The 18,095-nt window shown below is 42.7% G+C and overlaps 1 protein-coding gene across 3 annotated transcripts in view; it reads left to right on the plus strand.

Moving 5' to 3' along the window:
- ELP3 (elongator acetyltransferase complex subunit 3) overlaps nucleotides 1-18,095 on the plus strand; it is a 122,656-nt gene that overhangs the window by 35,124 nt on the left and 69,437 nt on the right. For all 3 annotated transcript variants that reach the window (XR_011465197.1, XM_005900067.3, XM_070376001.1), the window contains 2 exons: nucleotides 6,871-7,032; nucleotides 10,491-10,617. Coding sequence is in view for 2 of the 3 variants with exons in the window: in XM_005900067.3 (XP_005900129.1) it covers nucleotides 6,871-7,032; nucleotides 10,491-10,617 (289 nt within the window). In the remaining variant the exon portion in view is untranslated. The remainder of the gene's footprint in view (nucleotides 1-6,870; nucleotides 7,033-10,490; nucleotides 10,618-18,095) is intronic.

An 18,095-nucleotide genomic window follows, 5' to 3' on the forward strand; every position in this document is an offset into this window, starting at 1 on the left:
ATTTGTGGCTCAGCATATATGATCTCTCTTGGTGAACATACTATGTGTATTTGAAAGAAGGTATATTCTGCTGTTTTTGGATGTAATGTTCTATAAACATCAATTAAGTTGAGGTGGTAGATAGTGTTGTTCAATGGTCTTTGGGGATTTTTTTTTCTTTTCTATGTACTATCAATTGCTGAGAGAAAAAGAGTAAAATCTCCAGCTATGATTGAAGAATGATCTGTTTACCTCTTTAGTTGTATTAGTTTCTACTTCATTTATTTTGAAGATCTGCTAGGTGTATGCACATTTGTGATTGGTGCGTTTTCCTGGCGTATGAACTTTGATAAAACTTTGATTATGAGCTTACTTTTTTATCACATTGAGAAGTCCTTTCTGGTCTTGAAGTTTCCTTTTTTGTTGGCGTTGTTTCCCATTACAGCTGTTACATACATACTTTTCTACCCATTTACTTTCCACCCGTGTGTGTCCCTGTATTGAAAATGTGTTTCTTATAGATAACAGTCTGCAGTAGTTGGGTCTTGTTTCTTTAATCCACTTTGACATTGTCTGCCTTTAATTGGAGTATTTAATCTGTTCACATTTGCTACAATTGAATTTGCAACTACTAATTTAGTTACTCCCTCACTTTGGTTTTTAGTAGCCAAGAGTTGTGGTCTTACGGAATACCATTATTGTCTAATTTCATATAATGCATTTTTTTTTCTGTGTCTTAATACGGAATGTCTTCTTAAGAGAAAGGATCTCATATCAAGCACAGTGCCTTGAGAAGAGAAGGTATTGGGTTGGCCAAAAAGTTCATTCAGAAACCTAAACAAACTTTTTGGCCAACCCAGTACTTAGAAAGCATTGTTAAGTGAGTGCAGTGGGAAGAACTGTGCAGTAACAATAGGTTCCAGGCTTATTTTCTGTTGTTATCCTACGTTATTAATGAGAAGGTGAGACTAGATTATCTCTAAAGTTACTGCTTTCTGTGACATTCTGTGCTTTAAGGATTTCTATTGGAATGGTGATTTTTATCTAAAAGATGTATTGAGAGCTTATCTTTCATCTAACAGTTACTTCCTGACAATGGCAGCTTTTTTATAATGTTTTGTATATGTGTATGTATTAGTAGCTCAGTCATATCCAAGTCTTTGCAACCCCATGGACTGTAGCCCACCAGACTCTTCTGTCCATGGGATTCTCCAGGCAAGAATCCTGGAGTGGGTTGCCATTTCCTCCTCCAGGGGATCCTCCCAACCCAGGAATCGAACCCGGGTCTCCTGCATAGCAAGCATATTCTTTACCACTAGGCTACCAGGGAAGCATAATGTTATGTATATAATGTGCTATTAATAGAAAATAAAAAAGCAATCATCATGGTTACCACACATTCTTTCAATATTGTATTCACATTCAAATTTAAGGGCTATGTATATAACATTCTAGTCCTTGAATTTGAATGTGAATACAGTATTGAAAGAATGTGTGATAACCCTGATTGTGTTTTCATTTTCTGTCAATAGTGTTATTGCTGTTGGTTCTTCGGCATTCTGACCAGGTGTACAAAATAATAGCACTCTTGTTGGGTGTTGGAAGAATCAAAACCCAAAATGTTGTGGGTTGTTTTTCATGTGTCCTAAACCTTGTCAACCAGCATGATAAGGGAGCAGAGGTCCCTGATTATTCTCTAAGCTACGTTACCAGGTTAGTTTCTCATAGGTTGTACTCATGTAAAAATCGAAATTCTGCTTCTGTCTGGTACCTCAGTTTGTGTTGAGCAGAACCTTTTGTTATGTATTAGACCCTCCCAACATAACTGCCAATATCCAGGAACCAAACTTGACCACCATCTCAAAAGGAAAAAGTTATTTTATAAATCCCCAAACATCCAACGCAGTCATTCTTCAGTCTAGACCATCATTAGCTCAGCATTAGACAGGACGTAAAATTCTGTTGAGATATTTTCCAGATATGATTATATTCACTCCCCAAAAAAGAATGTGTTTGGTGGTACTTCCAAGGAATTGGGGGACTTCCCCAGTAAAGAATCCGCCTGAAATTCAGGAGACTGTCGCTGGGTTGAGAAGTTCTCCTGGAGAAGGAAATGGCTACCCACTCCAGTGTTCTTGCCTGGAGAATCCCATGGACAGAGGAGCCTGGCGGGCTACAGTCCACGGGGTCGCAAAGAGTCAGATACGACTGAGGACTAAGCACATGCACTGAGGAACTACACCAGTAACCCCAGATATTAGTTGGCAAGTCAAACAAACCTCTGGCTGTCCAAAGAAGTTTATAAATTCTACTTACTCATTTTGGGACTGCAGATGCAGAAGAGAGTTTGTACCTTTTGACTAATGAAAGTTCATATTTCATCTACATACCATACATATCTACTTTGTGGTTTGGTTTGAGCAGGTTGGGTTTGGGTAGGGGGATGTCCATGTAGGAAAGGGTCTTAAACCTCTCAGGAATTTGGACCTCAACCTCTAGTGAGATTTTACACAGGAAATCAAAAGTAAGGCCCAGCCAACGTCATTAATGACAGAGGTTTCAGAGAGAATGGCAGGAAATTAATAGCAATCAGAAATGTTTTTTTGATGCCACAGACTTCTTGGAGTGAAGCAGAAACAGTTTAAAGAGGCTTTCATATCGTCTTCCTTCAGTGCCCCGCTGGTTGGGCCCTTATTATGAGGGGACAGTAAGTAGTAATAATAGATGTCACTTTTATAGGTCACTTTCTTCCAGAAATAGAAGCATGCTTTCCAAGAAATCATTTTATCCAGTTATAACATCTGCCACTTCTAGCTCTTTGATCTTAAGTGGTTCTTGGTTTTAGCTGTGTGTCTTAGCCCTACAGCTAGACTGTTGGGCCTCCCTGGGACAAAGGACTACTACGTCTTTATTTTCTGTAGATTACCTGGTCTAGGGTTAAGCAGTTTTTAGGGTTAACTGTTTGGGAACAGTAACCTGTTCCCAAAGGGGAACGGTAGCGAATTAGCTGGAGGCTGCTATTGGAGTCAAGATAGACCTCCTTCACCTATGTGTCTTTAGCTTTGCCTCATTCATTTACTCATTCTTCATATTTGTATTTTTTCTTTTTTATACTGAAGGAGAGTTTTCAGTGCTGAAGGCCTTACCTCTAAACATTTATGAGCCTACTGCCTTCCAGGAGCTTCCTGTCCAAATGGACAAACAGGCATATCCACAGATGAGACAAACTCATACAGAGTGTGGGCAAGATATTTCGGAATGGGAGCACAGAGTTGCCAAGAGGCACTGGGAAGGCATCATGACAGGAGAAATGTATTTGAGCTTTGTTTTGAAGGCTGGTAGCATCTGGTTTTTATTTGCTTTGATGTTCCTGGGTTACTGTCCCATTCGCCTCCCACCACCACCTCCCAGTTTAAAAAAAAATGCCATCAGCATAAGATATTGGCTTAAGTTAGCTTCACAGAGAGCATTAGCATCTTTTCTAGTTGATGTTGCTCCTACAGCATGCAAAGAAGTGTGCGTGCATGCTAAATTGCTTCAGTCATGTCAGACTCTTTGTGACCCTGTGGACTAGCCCGCCAGGTTCCTCTGTCCATGGGATTCTCTAGGAAAGAATACTGGAGTGGGTTGCCATGCCCACCTCCAGGGGCTCTTTCATTCCAGGGATCAAACCTGTGTTTCATACATCTCTTGTGTTGGCAGGTGGGTTCTTTACCGCTAGCACCGCCTGGGAAGCCAGATCAGTGTAGCCCCATGATGGTGGAATTTAGACTTGTTTAGATGGCCCTATAATGTCACAGAAAGAGAAGTGGAGTTGGAATCAGAAAGCCAGAGTTCAGGTTCTGATTTTGTCTCTTAGAAGCTCATGGTCATGGTTGGAAAATTCGGTATTTCCTAATTGCCCAAGAACTTAAGTCCACCGCCTCTCCCTGCTCCCCAAAGGTATGGCAGTTGAACTTGGTAGTAAAGGAGAGCTGTACTGTTGGATGGCTGTTTAAATGATATGGGGGGTTATATCGGCCGTAAAATACCAGCTCAGGTGTTTTGCTTAGATTAGTTGCCTGCCTTTATGCACATATTTGTGTGTTAACACATGTGTGTGGACTCAGCTCAGTGCTCCGTAAGGACCTAGAGGGGTGAGGCGGGGAGGGTGGGGCGACTCACGTGTTGTGCAGCAGAAACTGACACAAAGTATTGGCTTTTAAAACAAGTTATTTCTTGTCCCTTCATTTCTGCTGCTGCCGAAGGTATTGATGTTTTCCCCCTAGAGGAAAGGCTTGGCGGTAAATTATTGTGTGAGGATAAGGTTTGCCTCTGTGTCCTAGGCTGTATTCTAATTACTTCTGAAGAGACCTTATCATCCTCGCAGCAGCCTTCCCTATCAGTCTTGCTTGGGCCTTTGATGATCCACACAGCAGAGAGGTTCTGTGGATTTAGTTCTCGTTCCTGTAGAGACGTTCCGTCTGTGCGGTTGCCTGTCTTCTCGTTGTCCCGGGAACGCAAGGTACTATTGTGCTGCCACGCTTGCTAACTTAATGGCATCCTTCTCGGAAATATTGTGGGTTTTGTAAAAAAATATCAGTTAATAGAGGGGTACAATTTTGGAATGTCTGACTGTAAGACGTCCTCACTTACTTTGTGAAATATATTCATTTAGAGTTTTCTGCTTCATGGGTTTTTTCAGTCAGCCTTCATGCAGTATGCTTTCTCCATAATACATTAGTGTTTCAGTTTCTTAAAATAATGGCTTTTTCCAAACACGATAATTGATGTTTGAGCCTGAGTTACGTGTATCCTGGGGTAGCGTATACTTTTGTTCCCGCATGCCTTAGGACTCACTTATTAGAAAGGCCTGTGACTTTCTGGTCCGGTTGTCTCAGATAAGCCAGTTGATTTAGTATCCTGTCAGAAGCAAGATTTGATAAGATCTGTGTCCTTTTTTGTCTTAGGATTCATTGTTTAGTAACTGTGGCCTAGCCCTTTACCTTTAGTTCTTGCTGCCTTTGGTAATCCTATATAAAACCTTAGGAATACAGTCATAGTGTGAAAGACTTGAGTCAGTTCTTCAGTTCAGTGATTCTTAACCACCTTAATAATTATTTTTAAATTAGACAAGTCCGTTTTATTGACAGTGATGAATGAATGAGTTTAAAAGAGAACAGCAGTTACAGAACTGTAGAAATTTTATGAGTTTTCTTTTTCACAACAAAAGCTATGAACTTCTTTGAAAAGAAGGAAATGAAGTGCCAAATAAAGGCTTCCCTCACTCTCCCCGAAGAATTAAGAAAGTCGTAGAAGGGCATTTGGAAGAATGATTTCATTCTAGAAGTTGAAGTGTGAAGTGAAAGTCACTCACTTTCACTCATGTCTGACTCTATGGGACTCCATGGACTGTACAGTCCATGGAATGTCTCCAGGCCAGAATACTGGAGTGGGTAGCCTTTCCCTTCTCCAGGGGATCTTCCCAACCCAGGAATTGAACCCAGGTCTCGTGCATCACAGGCAGATTCTTTACCAGCTGAGCCATAAGGGAAGCCCAGAAGTGGAAGAGGAGACAGATCTGATATCCCATGCTGAATTGTCCAAGCAGTGTGATAGAGTGAAACAGACCAAGGATTTTTGACCTTGTCAAAATCCTACCTTCAAGTCCTGACTTAGATTTTATGAGCTCTGTACTCTTGGATAAAGTGCCAAGCGAGGTGTTAGTCGCTCAGCTGTCTCTAGCCCTGTGAGACCCAATGGACTGTAGCTAGCCCGCGAGGCTCCTCTGTCCATGGGATTCTCCAGGCAAGAATACTGGAGTGGGTAGCCATGCCCTCCTCCAGTGGATCTTCCCAACCCAGATCTTCCACATTGCAGGCAGATTCTTTACCATCTGAACCACCAGGGAAGCCCTGGACAAAGCATTGGGTTGGGCAAAAAGTCCACTCAGGCTTTTCCATAAGCTGGCATGGAAAAACACAGACAAATTTTTAGGCCAACCCAATATTTGATCACATTAGGAGCTTCAGGTTCTTAATCTGCAAAACAGGGATAATAAAAGGCACGTCATGGAGCTGATGAGAGCATTCACTGCCTGTGGCATGTTCAGTGCAGTGCTTGGCCACAGTGGCCTCTGTAGGTAAGAGTGTCCTATTCCTGCACGTCAGCATTCCCCTTAGTGAGTCATTTTCATTTTCCTGGGTTTCTGGCCAGCATTAAGACTATTAACTCAAAACAGCTTGAATCTCAAGTGGTGCTCACCACTCTGATACCTGGTTTTAGTGAAAGAGAAAAATGACTCCTAATTTTGTAAGTCATTGCTGAGATTCATAGGCTTGACAAGAAGACGTGTGTGTGGGTGCGGGGGGGGAAACATTTCACCTGAATTCTTCCTTTGATCATTATGATCATTATGCATACCCTTCCCTCCCCCTTCTTTTGTTTTCCTTCATTTAACATGACTCTAAAACATGGAGTAGGAAATAAATGATGCAGATTGTTTTCACTTACATGAAAAATCATTGCTAGGAACTGAAAATGAGGGTTTTCACAGTTGACATCCCTGCTTTTCAAGGAGATTATGGCTGCCGCACGCTGCAGGAACACGATGGTGATGGTGCCGATGAATACTGTACACTGTATACCAGCTCAGGCACGTCTGTCCCATGAGGCGTAGCTGCTATTACCCTCATTTTGCCGAGGATGAAACCGAAGCACGAGGAGGTTAATCACGTTCCTGGTTGCATAGTTAAGAAGTAGCAGAACCAGGATTTGAACTCAGTCTGACCCGAGAGCTGGTGCTCTCAACCACTGGGTTAGATCCAGGAGGACAAGGGGAAGACATCCTTGAAATGAGAGCCAACGTCCTAAAGCTTTGGCAGGCTATTTACTTTTCTCTTTGCTCTATAGGTATTCTGAGAGAAGCCTCACAAAGTGCATCGGAATTACTATTGAGACCAGACCAGATTACTGCATGAAGCGGCATCTCAGTGATATGTTGACCTATGGCTGCACAAGGCTGGAGATTGGGGTGCAGAGTGTCTATGAGGATGTGGCCAGAGATACCAACCGGTAAGATGGCACAGGCGAACTGCATGAGCCTTCCTCTTCCCCCGCCAAGCAGATCGATGTTCCTACCCATCTGAGAGGGAGGGGTCTAGGTGTTCCTCCTATTCATTTTTCTGTCCATGCTCTGAACCCCATCTCCTCCTTCCTTGACTTTCAGTCTTTCTGTGCTGACTCTTTTCTAGTAGCCTATAAACATCATCTTCATCTCTCTTCCTATTCATAAATAGCCTTTCCTGTACAGAAAGCAAAGGCAGGGCTCAAAGTCAATAGTTTAAAACAGGAGAGAAGGCCAAGGAGACTAGGAACAGAGAAAAGGGTTTGAACAAGAAGGAAGCCAGGGGGACTTCCATAGTGGCCCAGTGGTTGAGAATTCGCCTGTCAGTGTGGGGGACACAGGTTTGATTGCTGGGTGATGGTCATCGTTAACTAAGACCCCACATGCTGCTGGGTAACCAAGCCTGTGTGCCACAATTACTGAGCCCATGCACCTCAACTGCATGGATTGGAGGTGCATCTCAACCCATGCACCCACACGTGGGTGGAGGCACCCACGTGTGCCTCAACTGGAGAGCCAGCGCACCAAAAACTATAGAGCCCACGTGCCCTGGAGCCCGCGCACCACAGTGAAGATTCTGTGTGTCACAACTGAGTCCCAACACAGTTGATCAGTTCATAAAGAAATAAGCCCAGGTGAGATCTAACAAATTAGTTTTTATGAAGCAAATGCCAACTGGCAGGGTACTGAAAGAAAGGCTGGTGAGATGATGGGTATAAACTTTGAGAAATTTGAGAGTCTAAGGAAGGAAAGAGTAAGAGCTGATAGAGCCAAGATGAAGTTCTTTTCTGTCCAGAAATAAAAACAGGTTTCAGGAATAGGTGTGTGTTGAGTTGGACCTTAAAGACTGCTTCACTTTAATAGGAGTTAGACATGATGGAGGGTTGTGATTGGAGACGGAAGTAAAGGGAAATCAGGGAGACACATGGGTCAGCATCTTGGAAACAACCAAGAAGAGCTCCAGGCTAAGGAAGACAGATGCTTCCCTTAAGGGAATTTGTTGTTGTTATTTAGTCGATACGTCATGTCTGACTCTTTGTGACCCCATAGACTGTAGCCCCTCCAGGCTTCTCTGTCCATGAAATTTCTCAGGCAAGAATACTGGAGTGGGTTGCCATTTCATTCTCCAGGGAATATTCCCAACCCAGGAATCGAACCCACATCTCCTGCATTGGCAACTAGATTCTTTACCACTGAGCCACCAGGGAAGCCCCTTTAAGGTAATAGAGATCTCCAAAATATTTTTGTGCGCAGGAAGAGTCTGATGGATATCAGGCTTGAGAAAGAGCAATGTGAATACGATGCAGTCTTGTTGGGGAAGGCTTGAGCCAGAAACGCTGGTAGGGCTGCTGCAGTAATAAGGCTGTGCTGGAGGGGTACCTTGCGGATGGAGTCTCTCGGAGACCAGAGAAGCTTTCTGAAGAAAATGATGTGGAAGCTGAGACTCACAGGAAGAGTCTGAGTTCATCCGGTGGGGAAGAGGAAGACTCTTTCAGGCTGCTGAGACTCACAGGAAGAGTCTGAGTTCGTCAGGTGGGGAAGAGGAAGACTGTTTCTGGCTGAAAGAAGAGTACAGGCAAGCTCCTGAGAGCGGAAGCACATCATGGCACGTTTAGGGATTTTGGGCTGATTTTGTTTTGGTGGAGTGTGAGGTGGGAGCACGGTCAGAGGTGAGGCTGAAAGGGTCAGCAGAGGGACTGAGCCTTCGAAGTTGGCCCAGTGGGCTTAGACTTTAATCCAAGGCCAGCTAAGTCTGCATTTTATGTATTCATTTATTTATTTTTGGCCACACCACATGGCATGTGGGATCTTAAGTTCCCCTACCAGGGATCGAACCCCTGCCCCCTGCAGAGGAAACTGGAAGTCTTAAACCACCGGACCCCAGGGAAGTCCCCATATCCGCATTTTAGAAACATCGCTTTTTAGGGATCACAGTGTGAGGGTGGACTAAGAAGATGGAAGGAAGGCCAGTTCAGAGGCTGTTGCAGGAATTCAAGCAGGAGGTGATGTCCTGAAAAGCAGTGTATGGTGACCGAATGGGAATGAGGGTGAGAAAGAATGGGAGGGAGGGAGGCTGGGAGGCAAGATGAGTTTCACTGTGGAAAACTAGGCTTTAGACCCTTACGTGCTGGTGCAGCAACCAGTTGAAGGTTTGCTTTAGAGCCAGGCTGTCCAGCAGAACATTCCACAGTGACTGAAATGTTCAGAACCCACATTGTCCACTGTGGTAGCACAGCCAAGGAACTGAATTACTGATTTGGATCAGTTTCAAAATAAACTTGAATAACCATGTGTGCCTCGTGACTGTTGTACAGTGCAGCAGTAGAGTATTGGGTATTTGGGCATGGTGTCAGAAGAGAGGCCTGACCCAGCCATGGAAATTGAGTCGTTAGCAAAAAGAGATCAGAGAGTGAAGCCATGGAAATGAATAGGAACCTTCAGAGAGTGGGCTGGGGTCCACAGTTTCTAGGAGTTTTTGGTGGTGAATGGGAAGGTCTTTCTGGTGAGAGCCCTGTGGGCTTCAGTTTTTAATAGCCCCAAACTATTAATAGGGCTTGCGTCTTGAATGTAGCGCTAGAATGTTAAGCTGACTTATCCAGCTGGCCCCAAATGATTATACTTTGTCACTCAATTCTCTCTTCTTACTAATACTTTTTTAAGGACCTGCCTGCCCACCAGAGTGAAATGTACTTTGCATATTGATGAATCTCTCTGTCTCTCTCTGCCCACCTTTCCCTTCCTCCCTTTCTTTCTCCCAATGAAATTATTTGTAATAAATATTTTTAAAAGAAAGGGCATAACAAAATCCTGTTCTTGTAAGGCTCTGATCTCACTATTCTTATTTTTAACCTAGGTATTTATATTAGCAGACTTATTGTGGCCCATAATGCTAAACCAGGTAATTTTAGTGTATATTAATTCTTCTTCCCTGGTGGCTCAGTCGGTGAAGAATCCACCTGCAATGCAGAAGACCCAGGCTCAATCCCTGGATTGAGAAGATCCCCTGGAGAAGGAAATGGCAACCCACTCCAGTATTCTTAGCTGGAGAATCCCCTCGGATAGAGGGGCCTAGCGGGCTACAGTCCATGGGCTCACAAGAGTAGGACACAACGAAGCAACTAAACCACCACCATATTAATTGTTGTGACCTCAGTCACTTGCTGTCAGAACTTTGAGGAGGTGCATAAGGAATTTCTGAGAAATATCTTAGAATTAAAATTATTTTTCTCCAGGCCTTCTTAGAAGCAGAGATGTAAAGATGACTTTCTAAGATTTCCTCTTCCCCAACCATATTCCTCATTCCAGAGCTACCGCTACCTGTGTCAGACTTTGTTTCGCTCTGTTGCTGCTGCTCACCTTCTTGCCCGTTTATTTGTGTAACAGGTAGTGAATTTTCTTTCCTCAGGGGCCACACTGTGAAGGCAGTGTGCGAGTCCTTCCACCTGGCCAAAGATTCTGGCTTCAAAGTGGTGGCTCACATGATGCCTGATCTGCCGAATGTGGGGCTGGAGAGAGACATTGAACAGTTCACAGTAAGTGTTGACCCAAACCAGGCTGCCGTGAGAATGCCTGTGCGTCCTGCTGCTACCCGCTCTGCTTTTTTTCTCTTTTTTTGTTTAACTTTTTATTTTGTGTTGGCGTACAGCCGATTAACAATGTTGAGATAGTTTCAGGTGGAAAGCGCGGGGACTCAGCCATATGTATACATGTATCCAGTAAGTATAATTCTTCCATCTTTGGGGAATTGTTCTCTGACTGATTCCTCCACTGGATATGAATATTTTTAATGTTAATTATATGAACTTTCTAGGCAATTTGTTAAAAATATTTTCCCCACACTATTAATATTTTTCTTGGTCTTTTACTTTTTATTCTGTTGTCAAGCTTTCCTGTTTACTTATTTATTTAGTGATTTCTTAAGATGCTTCTAAGCTTAGAACTGCCTTTCTCTTTCAGGATTTCCCTAAACAGGGAAAGAAACTATTCTGTTTTCTTCTAGCCTTTCCGTTCTTTGAATTTTAATACCTAACTCTGGGGTTTGTTTGCTTTTTTAAAAGATAATTTATTAATGTATTTTTGGTCGTGCTGGGTGTTCATTGCTGCACTCGGGCTTTCTCTGGTTGTGGCGAGGGGGGCTCCTCTTGGTTGTGATGCACGGGCTCTCATCGTGACGGCCTCTCGTGTCGTGGAGCTCGGCTCTATAGGCTTCAGCGGTTGCATCTCACAAGCTCGAGAGCTTGGGCTCAGGAGTTGAGGTGCCCAGTCTCCAGTTGCCTGCAGTGTGTGAAATCTCTGACCAGGGATCAGACCGTGTCCCCTGCATTGGCAGGTGGGTTCTTATCCACTGTACCCCCAGGAAATCCTGTTCGTTTGTTTTCACCCTATCACATGTTAGCTTGATCCATGTTAGCTTGGTCTTGGGAAATGAGATTGGTCAGAACTCTTTCTTCCTTCAGATTCTCAAATAGGAAAGTGGCTTAGGGATATCCTTTTAGAGAAGAGGATGAAAATGTTTATCAAGTTATTTCATCAGCAAAAAGACTTTTATGCTCTGTTATTAGAACTGTGGAATTCATCATGATGTTCTTTCTTTCCTTTCAGAAAGTTTATTTTTATTATTTCCAAGCAAATGAAATACAACTAAAGGTCTGTTTTATAAGACAGCATTAATTCACAGATGTTCACAGATGTTACGAATTCCCTCATATTGACTATGTAATAGATTTTGAGCCATATCTTCCTCTCAGTCGTATTAGCTGGGTACTAGACTATAAGCCTAAAAGGCACCTGAAACACACATTTCTTTAGCACAGCTTCTGGGTGGGCCAGTGGTATAGCCAGAGTTCATAACTTTAAGTGCCCTTGGGGAAAAAAAATGTAAAGTAATAGCAAATAACTGAGTCTCACAATTTATTTTCTTAGTGTCTTTAAAGAATAGTTCAGAAATAACATTGCAAAGACAGCCCTCCATGTAAACAGATTTATCTTCTTGTTTACAATCTTTTCAAAGAAACCCACAGGGAATATGAGTAGACTGTATGCCTTTTCTAACTTCATCCCAGCAAATGAATAACACAATAGAGCCAAAATGAGAAAAATCAGATTTCTCTCTAGAAAAAAATCCTCTGAAAAATCAACCTATAGATTATCGTAAATATTTTTATAAATCAATTTTTTTAAAAAGACACCCTAATAGAATGGGGGAAAAAAATCTTGAACAAGCACTTCACAAATAAGATGTTCAGCTACTCAATACCTGTTCAAAAGTTCTCTAAGTCATTTATCTTCAAAGAAATGAAATTTAAAACTACAGTGCACGGCTAGTGTATACTTATCAGGGTAGTGAAAATGAAAAAAGACAATATCAAGTGTTGATAAGAGTGTGAAGCAACTGGAACTCTCATTCACTGTTAGTGGGAATATAAATTGGTACATCAGATTAGAAAGCTGTTTGATAGTATCTACACTTATGATTTGTGTACTTTTCCATACTAAGATATATTTCAATAAAAGGTTTACTAATTAAAAAACAAACAAACTAGGTTTTGTCTAGGAAATCTTGTTTTCTAGAGATTTTCTGAACTAGTAGGCAGCATGTTATTGGCACCCACTCCAGTCCTCTTGCCTGGAGAATCCCACAGACGGAGGAGCCTGGTGGGCTGCAGTCCATGGGGTCGCTAGGAGTCAGAGACGACTGAGTGACTGCACTTTCACTTTTCACTTTCATGCATTGGAGAAGGAAATGGCAACCCACTTCAGTGTTCTTGCCTGGAGAATCCCAGGGACGGGGGAGCCTGGTGGGCTGCCGTCTGTGGGGTCGCACAGAGTCGAACATGACTGAAGTGACTTAGCAGTAGCAGGCAGCATATTTTACACTTTAAAAACTTTTTCCTCGTCTACTTTTATTGTCACATTAGCAGCCCACAGATAGTTCCCTTAACATGTTTTATTCATTGGAAGCATTGCTAGGTAAGGGGTCTACTTGTAATAATTGTAGAAGTCTATAAAATGTTATCACTCTGGAGGACAAGGCAGCCTTGCCTGGTACACCCATAAAGCATCTACAGCCACTGAGGTATTGCAGCCGTAGTATCTCTAGGGTTGTGTGCTGTGCACCTTAGTTATAAATTGGCTTTGCTCTCACACCTTGTTACTTAGGTTAATTCTGAGTCACTAAGAGCAGAAGTGGTCATTTGCGTCTGTTCAATGTAGATTCACACTCTTATCTAGTGATAGGTGCAGAGCTGGTCAAAGCTGTGTGTGATCAACAGCATTTACTTATATTGTCTAGTAACTCAAATTTCCTTTTGGAATGAAATTTTCTTTTTCCTTATAAAGCTGAAAATCCTGGTTGTGATGGAGAATGTTTAACATCTTAGGACTTTATCCTCCGAGCATTAACTTCACCCTTTCCACCTGTCCTCAGATAAGACTACAAAATGTTGTATCATTTATTACTCATAATGACTTTTTGCTGTTTCGGTCTTTTATTCTTTTAAAATTAGACTGCTTTTGGATATGCAAGCTCAGGGTGCTGAAAATGCTTAGCATTTCAGCTAAGTGTAGCTAAAAAAGTGTTGGTTTCTCTTGAGGAAAAATTATCTCCAGAACCTTCTGTCAATCATGGGAAGTCTTTCAAAGTCCATCCATGTTTGCCCACCTTTTTGACTCTCAGGAGTTGCCCGCACCCCCACTGAGCTTTTTTCCCAAAAACCAAGTGATCAAGTTATAGTTTGGCAGGTCCTCCGCTGCCAACACAGACACACACATACACACAGCCTGCCCTCAAACATTGTGATATACTTGCTAATCTCCAAATCCAAAGGCTACTTCTCTGCTGACATTTTATCCAACCTTAGCATTTGTTGTTGTTAGAGACTATCTCCAGGGATTTCCCTGGTGGTCCAGTGGTTAAGAATCCACCTCCCAGTGCAAGGAATGAAAGTTAGATCCCTGGTCGGGGAAGGTAGATCCCACGGGACTATCTCCAGTCTTAAATTCTCACCTCCCTGGCTTTTGTGACTCTGCTGCCTCCTGCTTCCCTTTTTACCTCTAGGACTATTTCTTTTCTGCTAGATCTTCTTTTTCTCCTCACTGCATAAATGTGGCTTCTGTCTTTTGCTCTTCTGTCTATACATGTGTCTTTCTTCTGTTGTCCTGATTTTACCACTTACACTTCAACGAATCTCATTTTCTCTGCAGTCTTAAGCCTCAGCTCTTAAGTCCAATTGCTGAACACTCTTCAACAGGCACCAGAGGCCTTACCCGCACTTCAGACGTAATGTATCCAATATGGACATACTTCTGCATTCCCCAGTGGTCTCCTCCTCTTCTGTTTCCTGTACTATTTGTGGCCCCGCCATCCACATACTCTCCCAAGCTAGACATTTAGGAATCATTCAGGAGGAAGTAGAAAATATTTGGACTCCAGAGCCAGCCTGGGGTGAGCTTGAATCCTGGCCCCACCACTTGGTAGCAAACTGTTTGAACTTCTTTGTTCCTCAGTTTCCTCATCTTTAAAATGGGGTGGCTGTGAAGATGGGCAGAGATAATGCATAGTTAGAAAAATGCCTGGCACAGAGCGAGTGCTCATACATCTTTGCTGCTGCTGCTCCTCTTACTGTTCCCTGGACTCTGGGTCTGATCCAACAGGAGGTCCTGTCTGTTACTCCCTCTGAATATCTTTTAAAGCTGTCCCCTCCTCTTCACCCCCACCACCACAGCTTCATGCTTTCATCAACCCCCTGCAAAGGCAGACAGCTTCTTATCTAAGTCACAGGGCCACCAGCCATGTTCCCGTCTAATGTATCATTCACATCACCAGCAGAATGATGTTTGTTAATTTTTAAGTTTATAAAATAAGTGGAATTAATAAGCTGTTATTAAATAGTATTTGAGAATCCAGTACCTCCTAAGGGGGTCATATCGAAATGCAGTAGTCCTCGCCACTTTCAACTGTTGTAGCCTAGTGGTGGGGCGGGGGTTCTAATATTTACCACTGTGTTTCCTTCTTCCGTGTTTGGATTGCTTTTTCCTGAGCATCAGTAGAGAGAAAGTCGCTCGGTTGTGTCTGACTCTTTGCGACCCCATGGACTATAGCACACCATGCTTCCCTGTCCATCACCGACTCCTGGAGCTTGCTCAAACTCATGTCCACTGACTCGGTGATGCCATCCAACCATCTCATCCTCTGTCATCCCCTTCTCTTCCTGCCCTCAGTCTTTCCCAGCATCAGGGTCTTTTCCAATGAATTCGCACCTCACATCAGGTGGCCAAAGTATTGGAGCTTCAGCTTTAGCATCAGACCTTCCAGGTGGTCCAAGTATTGAAGCTTCAGCTTCAGCATCAGTGCTTCCAGTGAAGATTCCTTTAGGATTGACCAGTTTGATCCCCTTGCTGTCCATGGGACTCTCAGGTGTCTTCTCCAGCACCACAGTTCAAAAGCATCTCCTGTGTCTCCTGCATTGCAGATGGATTCTTTACTCACCGAGCCATTGGGGAAGCCAATATATCATACTTACGTTCTTTTCTTAAGTAACTTTTTGTTTTTCTTCCAGTTAACTATAAAATCATCTCTTTTTTTTTTCTTTCTTATTAGTTCTCCAAGTTCTGTAACCTTCAAATGTGCCTGTTCAGTGTTAAAGCCCCTCTGTCACTGGCCAACTGTGTCAGATACTCTAAGTTCCATTTTTAGACTCAAAATATAACTCTTGGACATTTAATCTTCCAGCTCCAACCTGGACTGGCAATTCTCTGTCTAGTTCACAGGTGTCTTCCTTAGGGCTCCTCTTCTGACTCTCTACAGTCAGAACCTTTGTTTTGGAAACCAAATTAATCTTTTTATTGGTTTATTCCTTTACTTTTATTGGTTTACTTGGGCTTCCCTGATGGCTCAGATGATAAAGAATCTGCCTGTAATGCGGAGACCGGGTTTGATCCCTGGGTTGGGAAGATGCCCTGGAGGAGAAAATGGCAACCCTCTCCAGTATTCTTGCCTGAAGAATCCCCATGGACAGAGGAGCCTGGAGGGCTATAGTTCATGGGGTTGCAAAGAGGCAGACACAACTAACACTAACACTTCACACTTCAACACTTCTTTTACTAAAACACATGCTCCAGCAGCTTCCTAAGAAAGGATTTATCATGGAAAGCAAACCTTTTACATGTGCAAGAATGTCTCTTCTGTCTTCCACCTTCACACTTAACAGAATCCTATAAAGCCATTTTCCCTCCTTTTTTTCTTTTTTAAAACATTATGCCATTGTCTTGTAGCTCTTCTAGTGCTGCTAAGAAGCATACTGTCATTCTTATTCCTAATACTGTATTCCTTATTCCTTAAAAACTACTATATATATAACCTGGGTTTTTTCACTCTGGAGAAAGTGATATATCACAGTGGTGTATCTTAAGAGAGTTTTTTTTAATTAATCATGCTATATTTTGATCAACTCTTCTGAGAAATTTCTTTGTACTATGGGATACTTTTTCCTGTTTCATTTTCTGTGTTCTGTTTCTAAAACTCATATTAGAAATGTTGGATCTCCCAGGTTGATTATCTGATATTCTTATCTTTTCTGCTTTTGTCTTTTTTTTCCTGCTTTCTTATTATTTTCTCACTTTATCTTTCAACTTTTCTGTTAGATGTTTTTGTTATAGTTTTAATTTCCAAGAGTTCTTTCTTACATTCAGTTCTCTAGCATCCTCTTGTTTTGTGTGTGTGTGTGTGTGTGCGTGTGCGCGCGCGCGCTCAATCATGTCCAACTCTTTGTGGCCCCTGGACTGCAGCACTCCAGGCTCCTCTGTTCATGGAATTTTCCAGGCAAAAGTACTGGAGTGGGTTTTCATTTCCTTCTCTAGGGGATCTTCCTGACCCAGGGATCAAACAAACCCACGTCTCTTGCATCTCCTACATTGGCAAGTTCTTTGCCACCTAGGAAGCCCTTTATGGATGTACTAGATCTTCTCTCTCTAAAGGAATTACAGTTTGTTTTTTTAAGGTTTATTTTTCCTTCATGCAATGCCTCTGTTTGCTCCAAGTTCCTCTGTTTCTTTTTGTTTGGTCTGCCTTTCCTGTTTTAGACTTCCCCCCAAGTATCTGGTAATCGTTAGCCAAATGGTCATGCCTTAAAGATGAGGAGCTGAAAAACCAGATCACAAACTCTTTGTGGCTTGTTGATGGTATACCTCACAGTAATCAGCCTTCCTTTCTTTAGGGGATTCCCAAATGTCAGTACCCTGAACTCTTATTTAGGACCATTTATTTAATCCAGAGACAAACTCTCCAGCTTGCTCTTGGGGGCTGTGGGGGATATGTGTCTAGGTCACAGCAAACTGGTTACTGGTGTCCAGGGAGCAGGGTGGGGCCCACCATTTACCATGCTGGCTTTCACTTAATCTCCTTGTTTTCAAGCTCTGATCCTCACTCACATCTTCCTTTGCACCTGCCATCTCAGAGTCCAGCAGCTTTCTAGTTTCTCCAGGGAACAAACGGGCACCTTAAAAATGTCACCTTCTACAGGTGACTGCCTGTAGAAGGACTCAGAACTTAGGGGAATTAGAGATAAATCTGTGAAAAGACTTTGATCCAGTGCCATCTTCCCTCCTGCCTGATGCGTGCGGTTTCTGATGTACGTGCCTTCCTGGGACTCTCGTGTGGCTGAGCTGCCCTTTCCTCCGTACCCTCCTTTGCAGATGGTTTGTTTGCAGTTTTCTTCATTTGCAGTCATTTCCCAGTCTTCCATTTTCTGTCTTCCAGAAATTACTGCCATCACTTACTCCTCCTCCTCTCTCGTCTGATGTTCCCTTTGTTCCTCCGAGTTTATGCTTTAAAAAAAATTATTTCCTGTTATTTTAGTGTGATTTTGGAAGGAAAGGAAAGAAACACATATTTCAATTCTCTGTGTTTACCAGAAATCCTGCGCCAATTCCATCTATCATCATTCTTATGAAAGGATTATATCAGCCCTTATATCTCCTAAATTTATTATGCAAGTAGCCAGAAGTACTTTGC

Source organism: Bos mutus, chromosome 8, assembly GCF_027580195.1.
Source record: "Bos mutus isolate GX-2022 chromosome 8, NWIPB_WYAK_1.1, whole genome shotgun sequence".
Classification (NCBI taxonomy): domain Eukaryota; kingdom Metazoa; phylum Chordata; class Mammalia; order Artiodactyla; family Bovidae; genus Bos; species Bos mutus.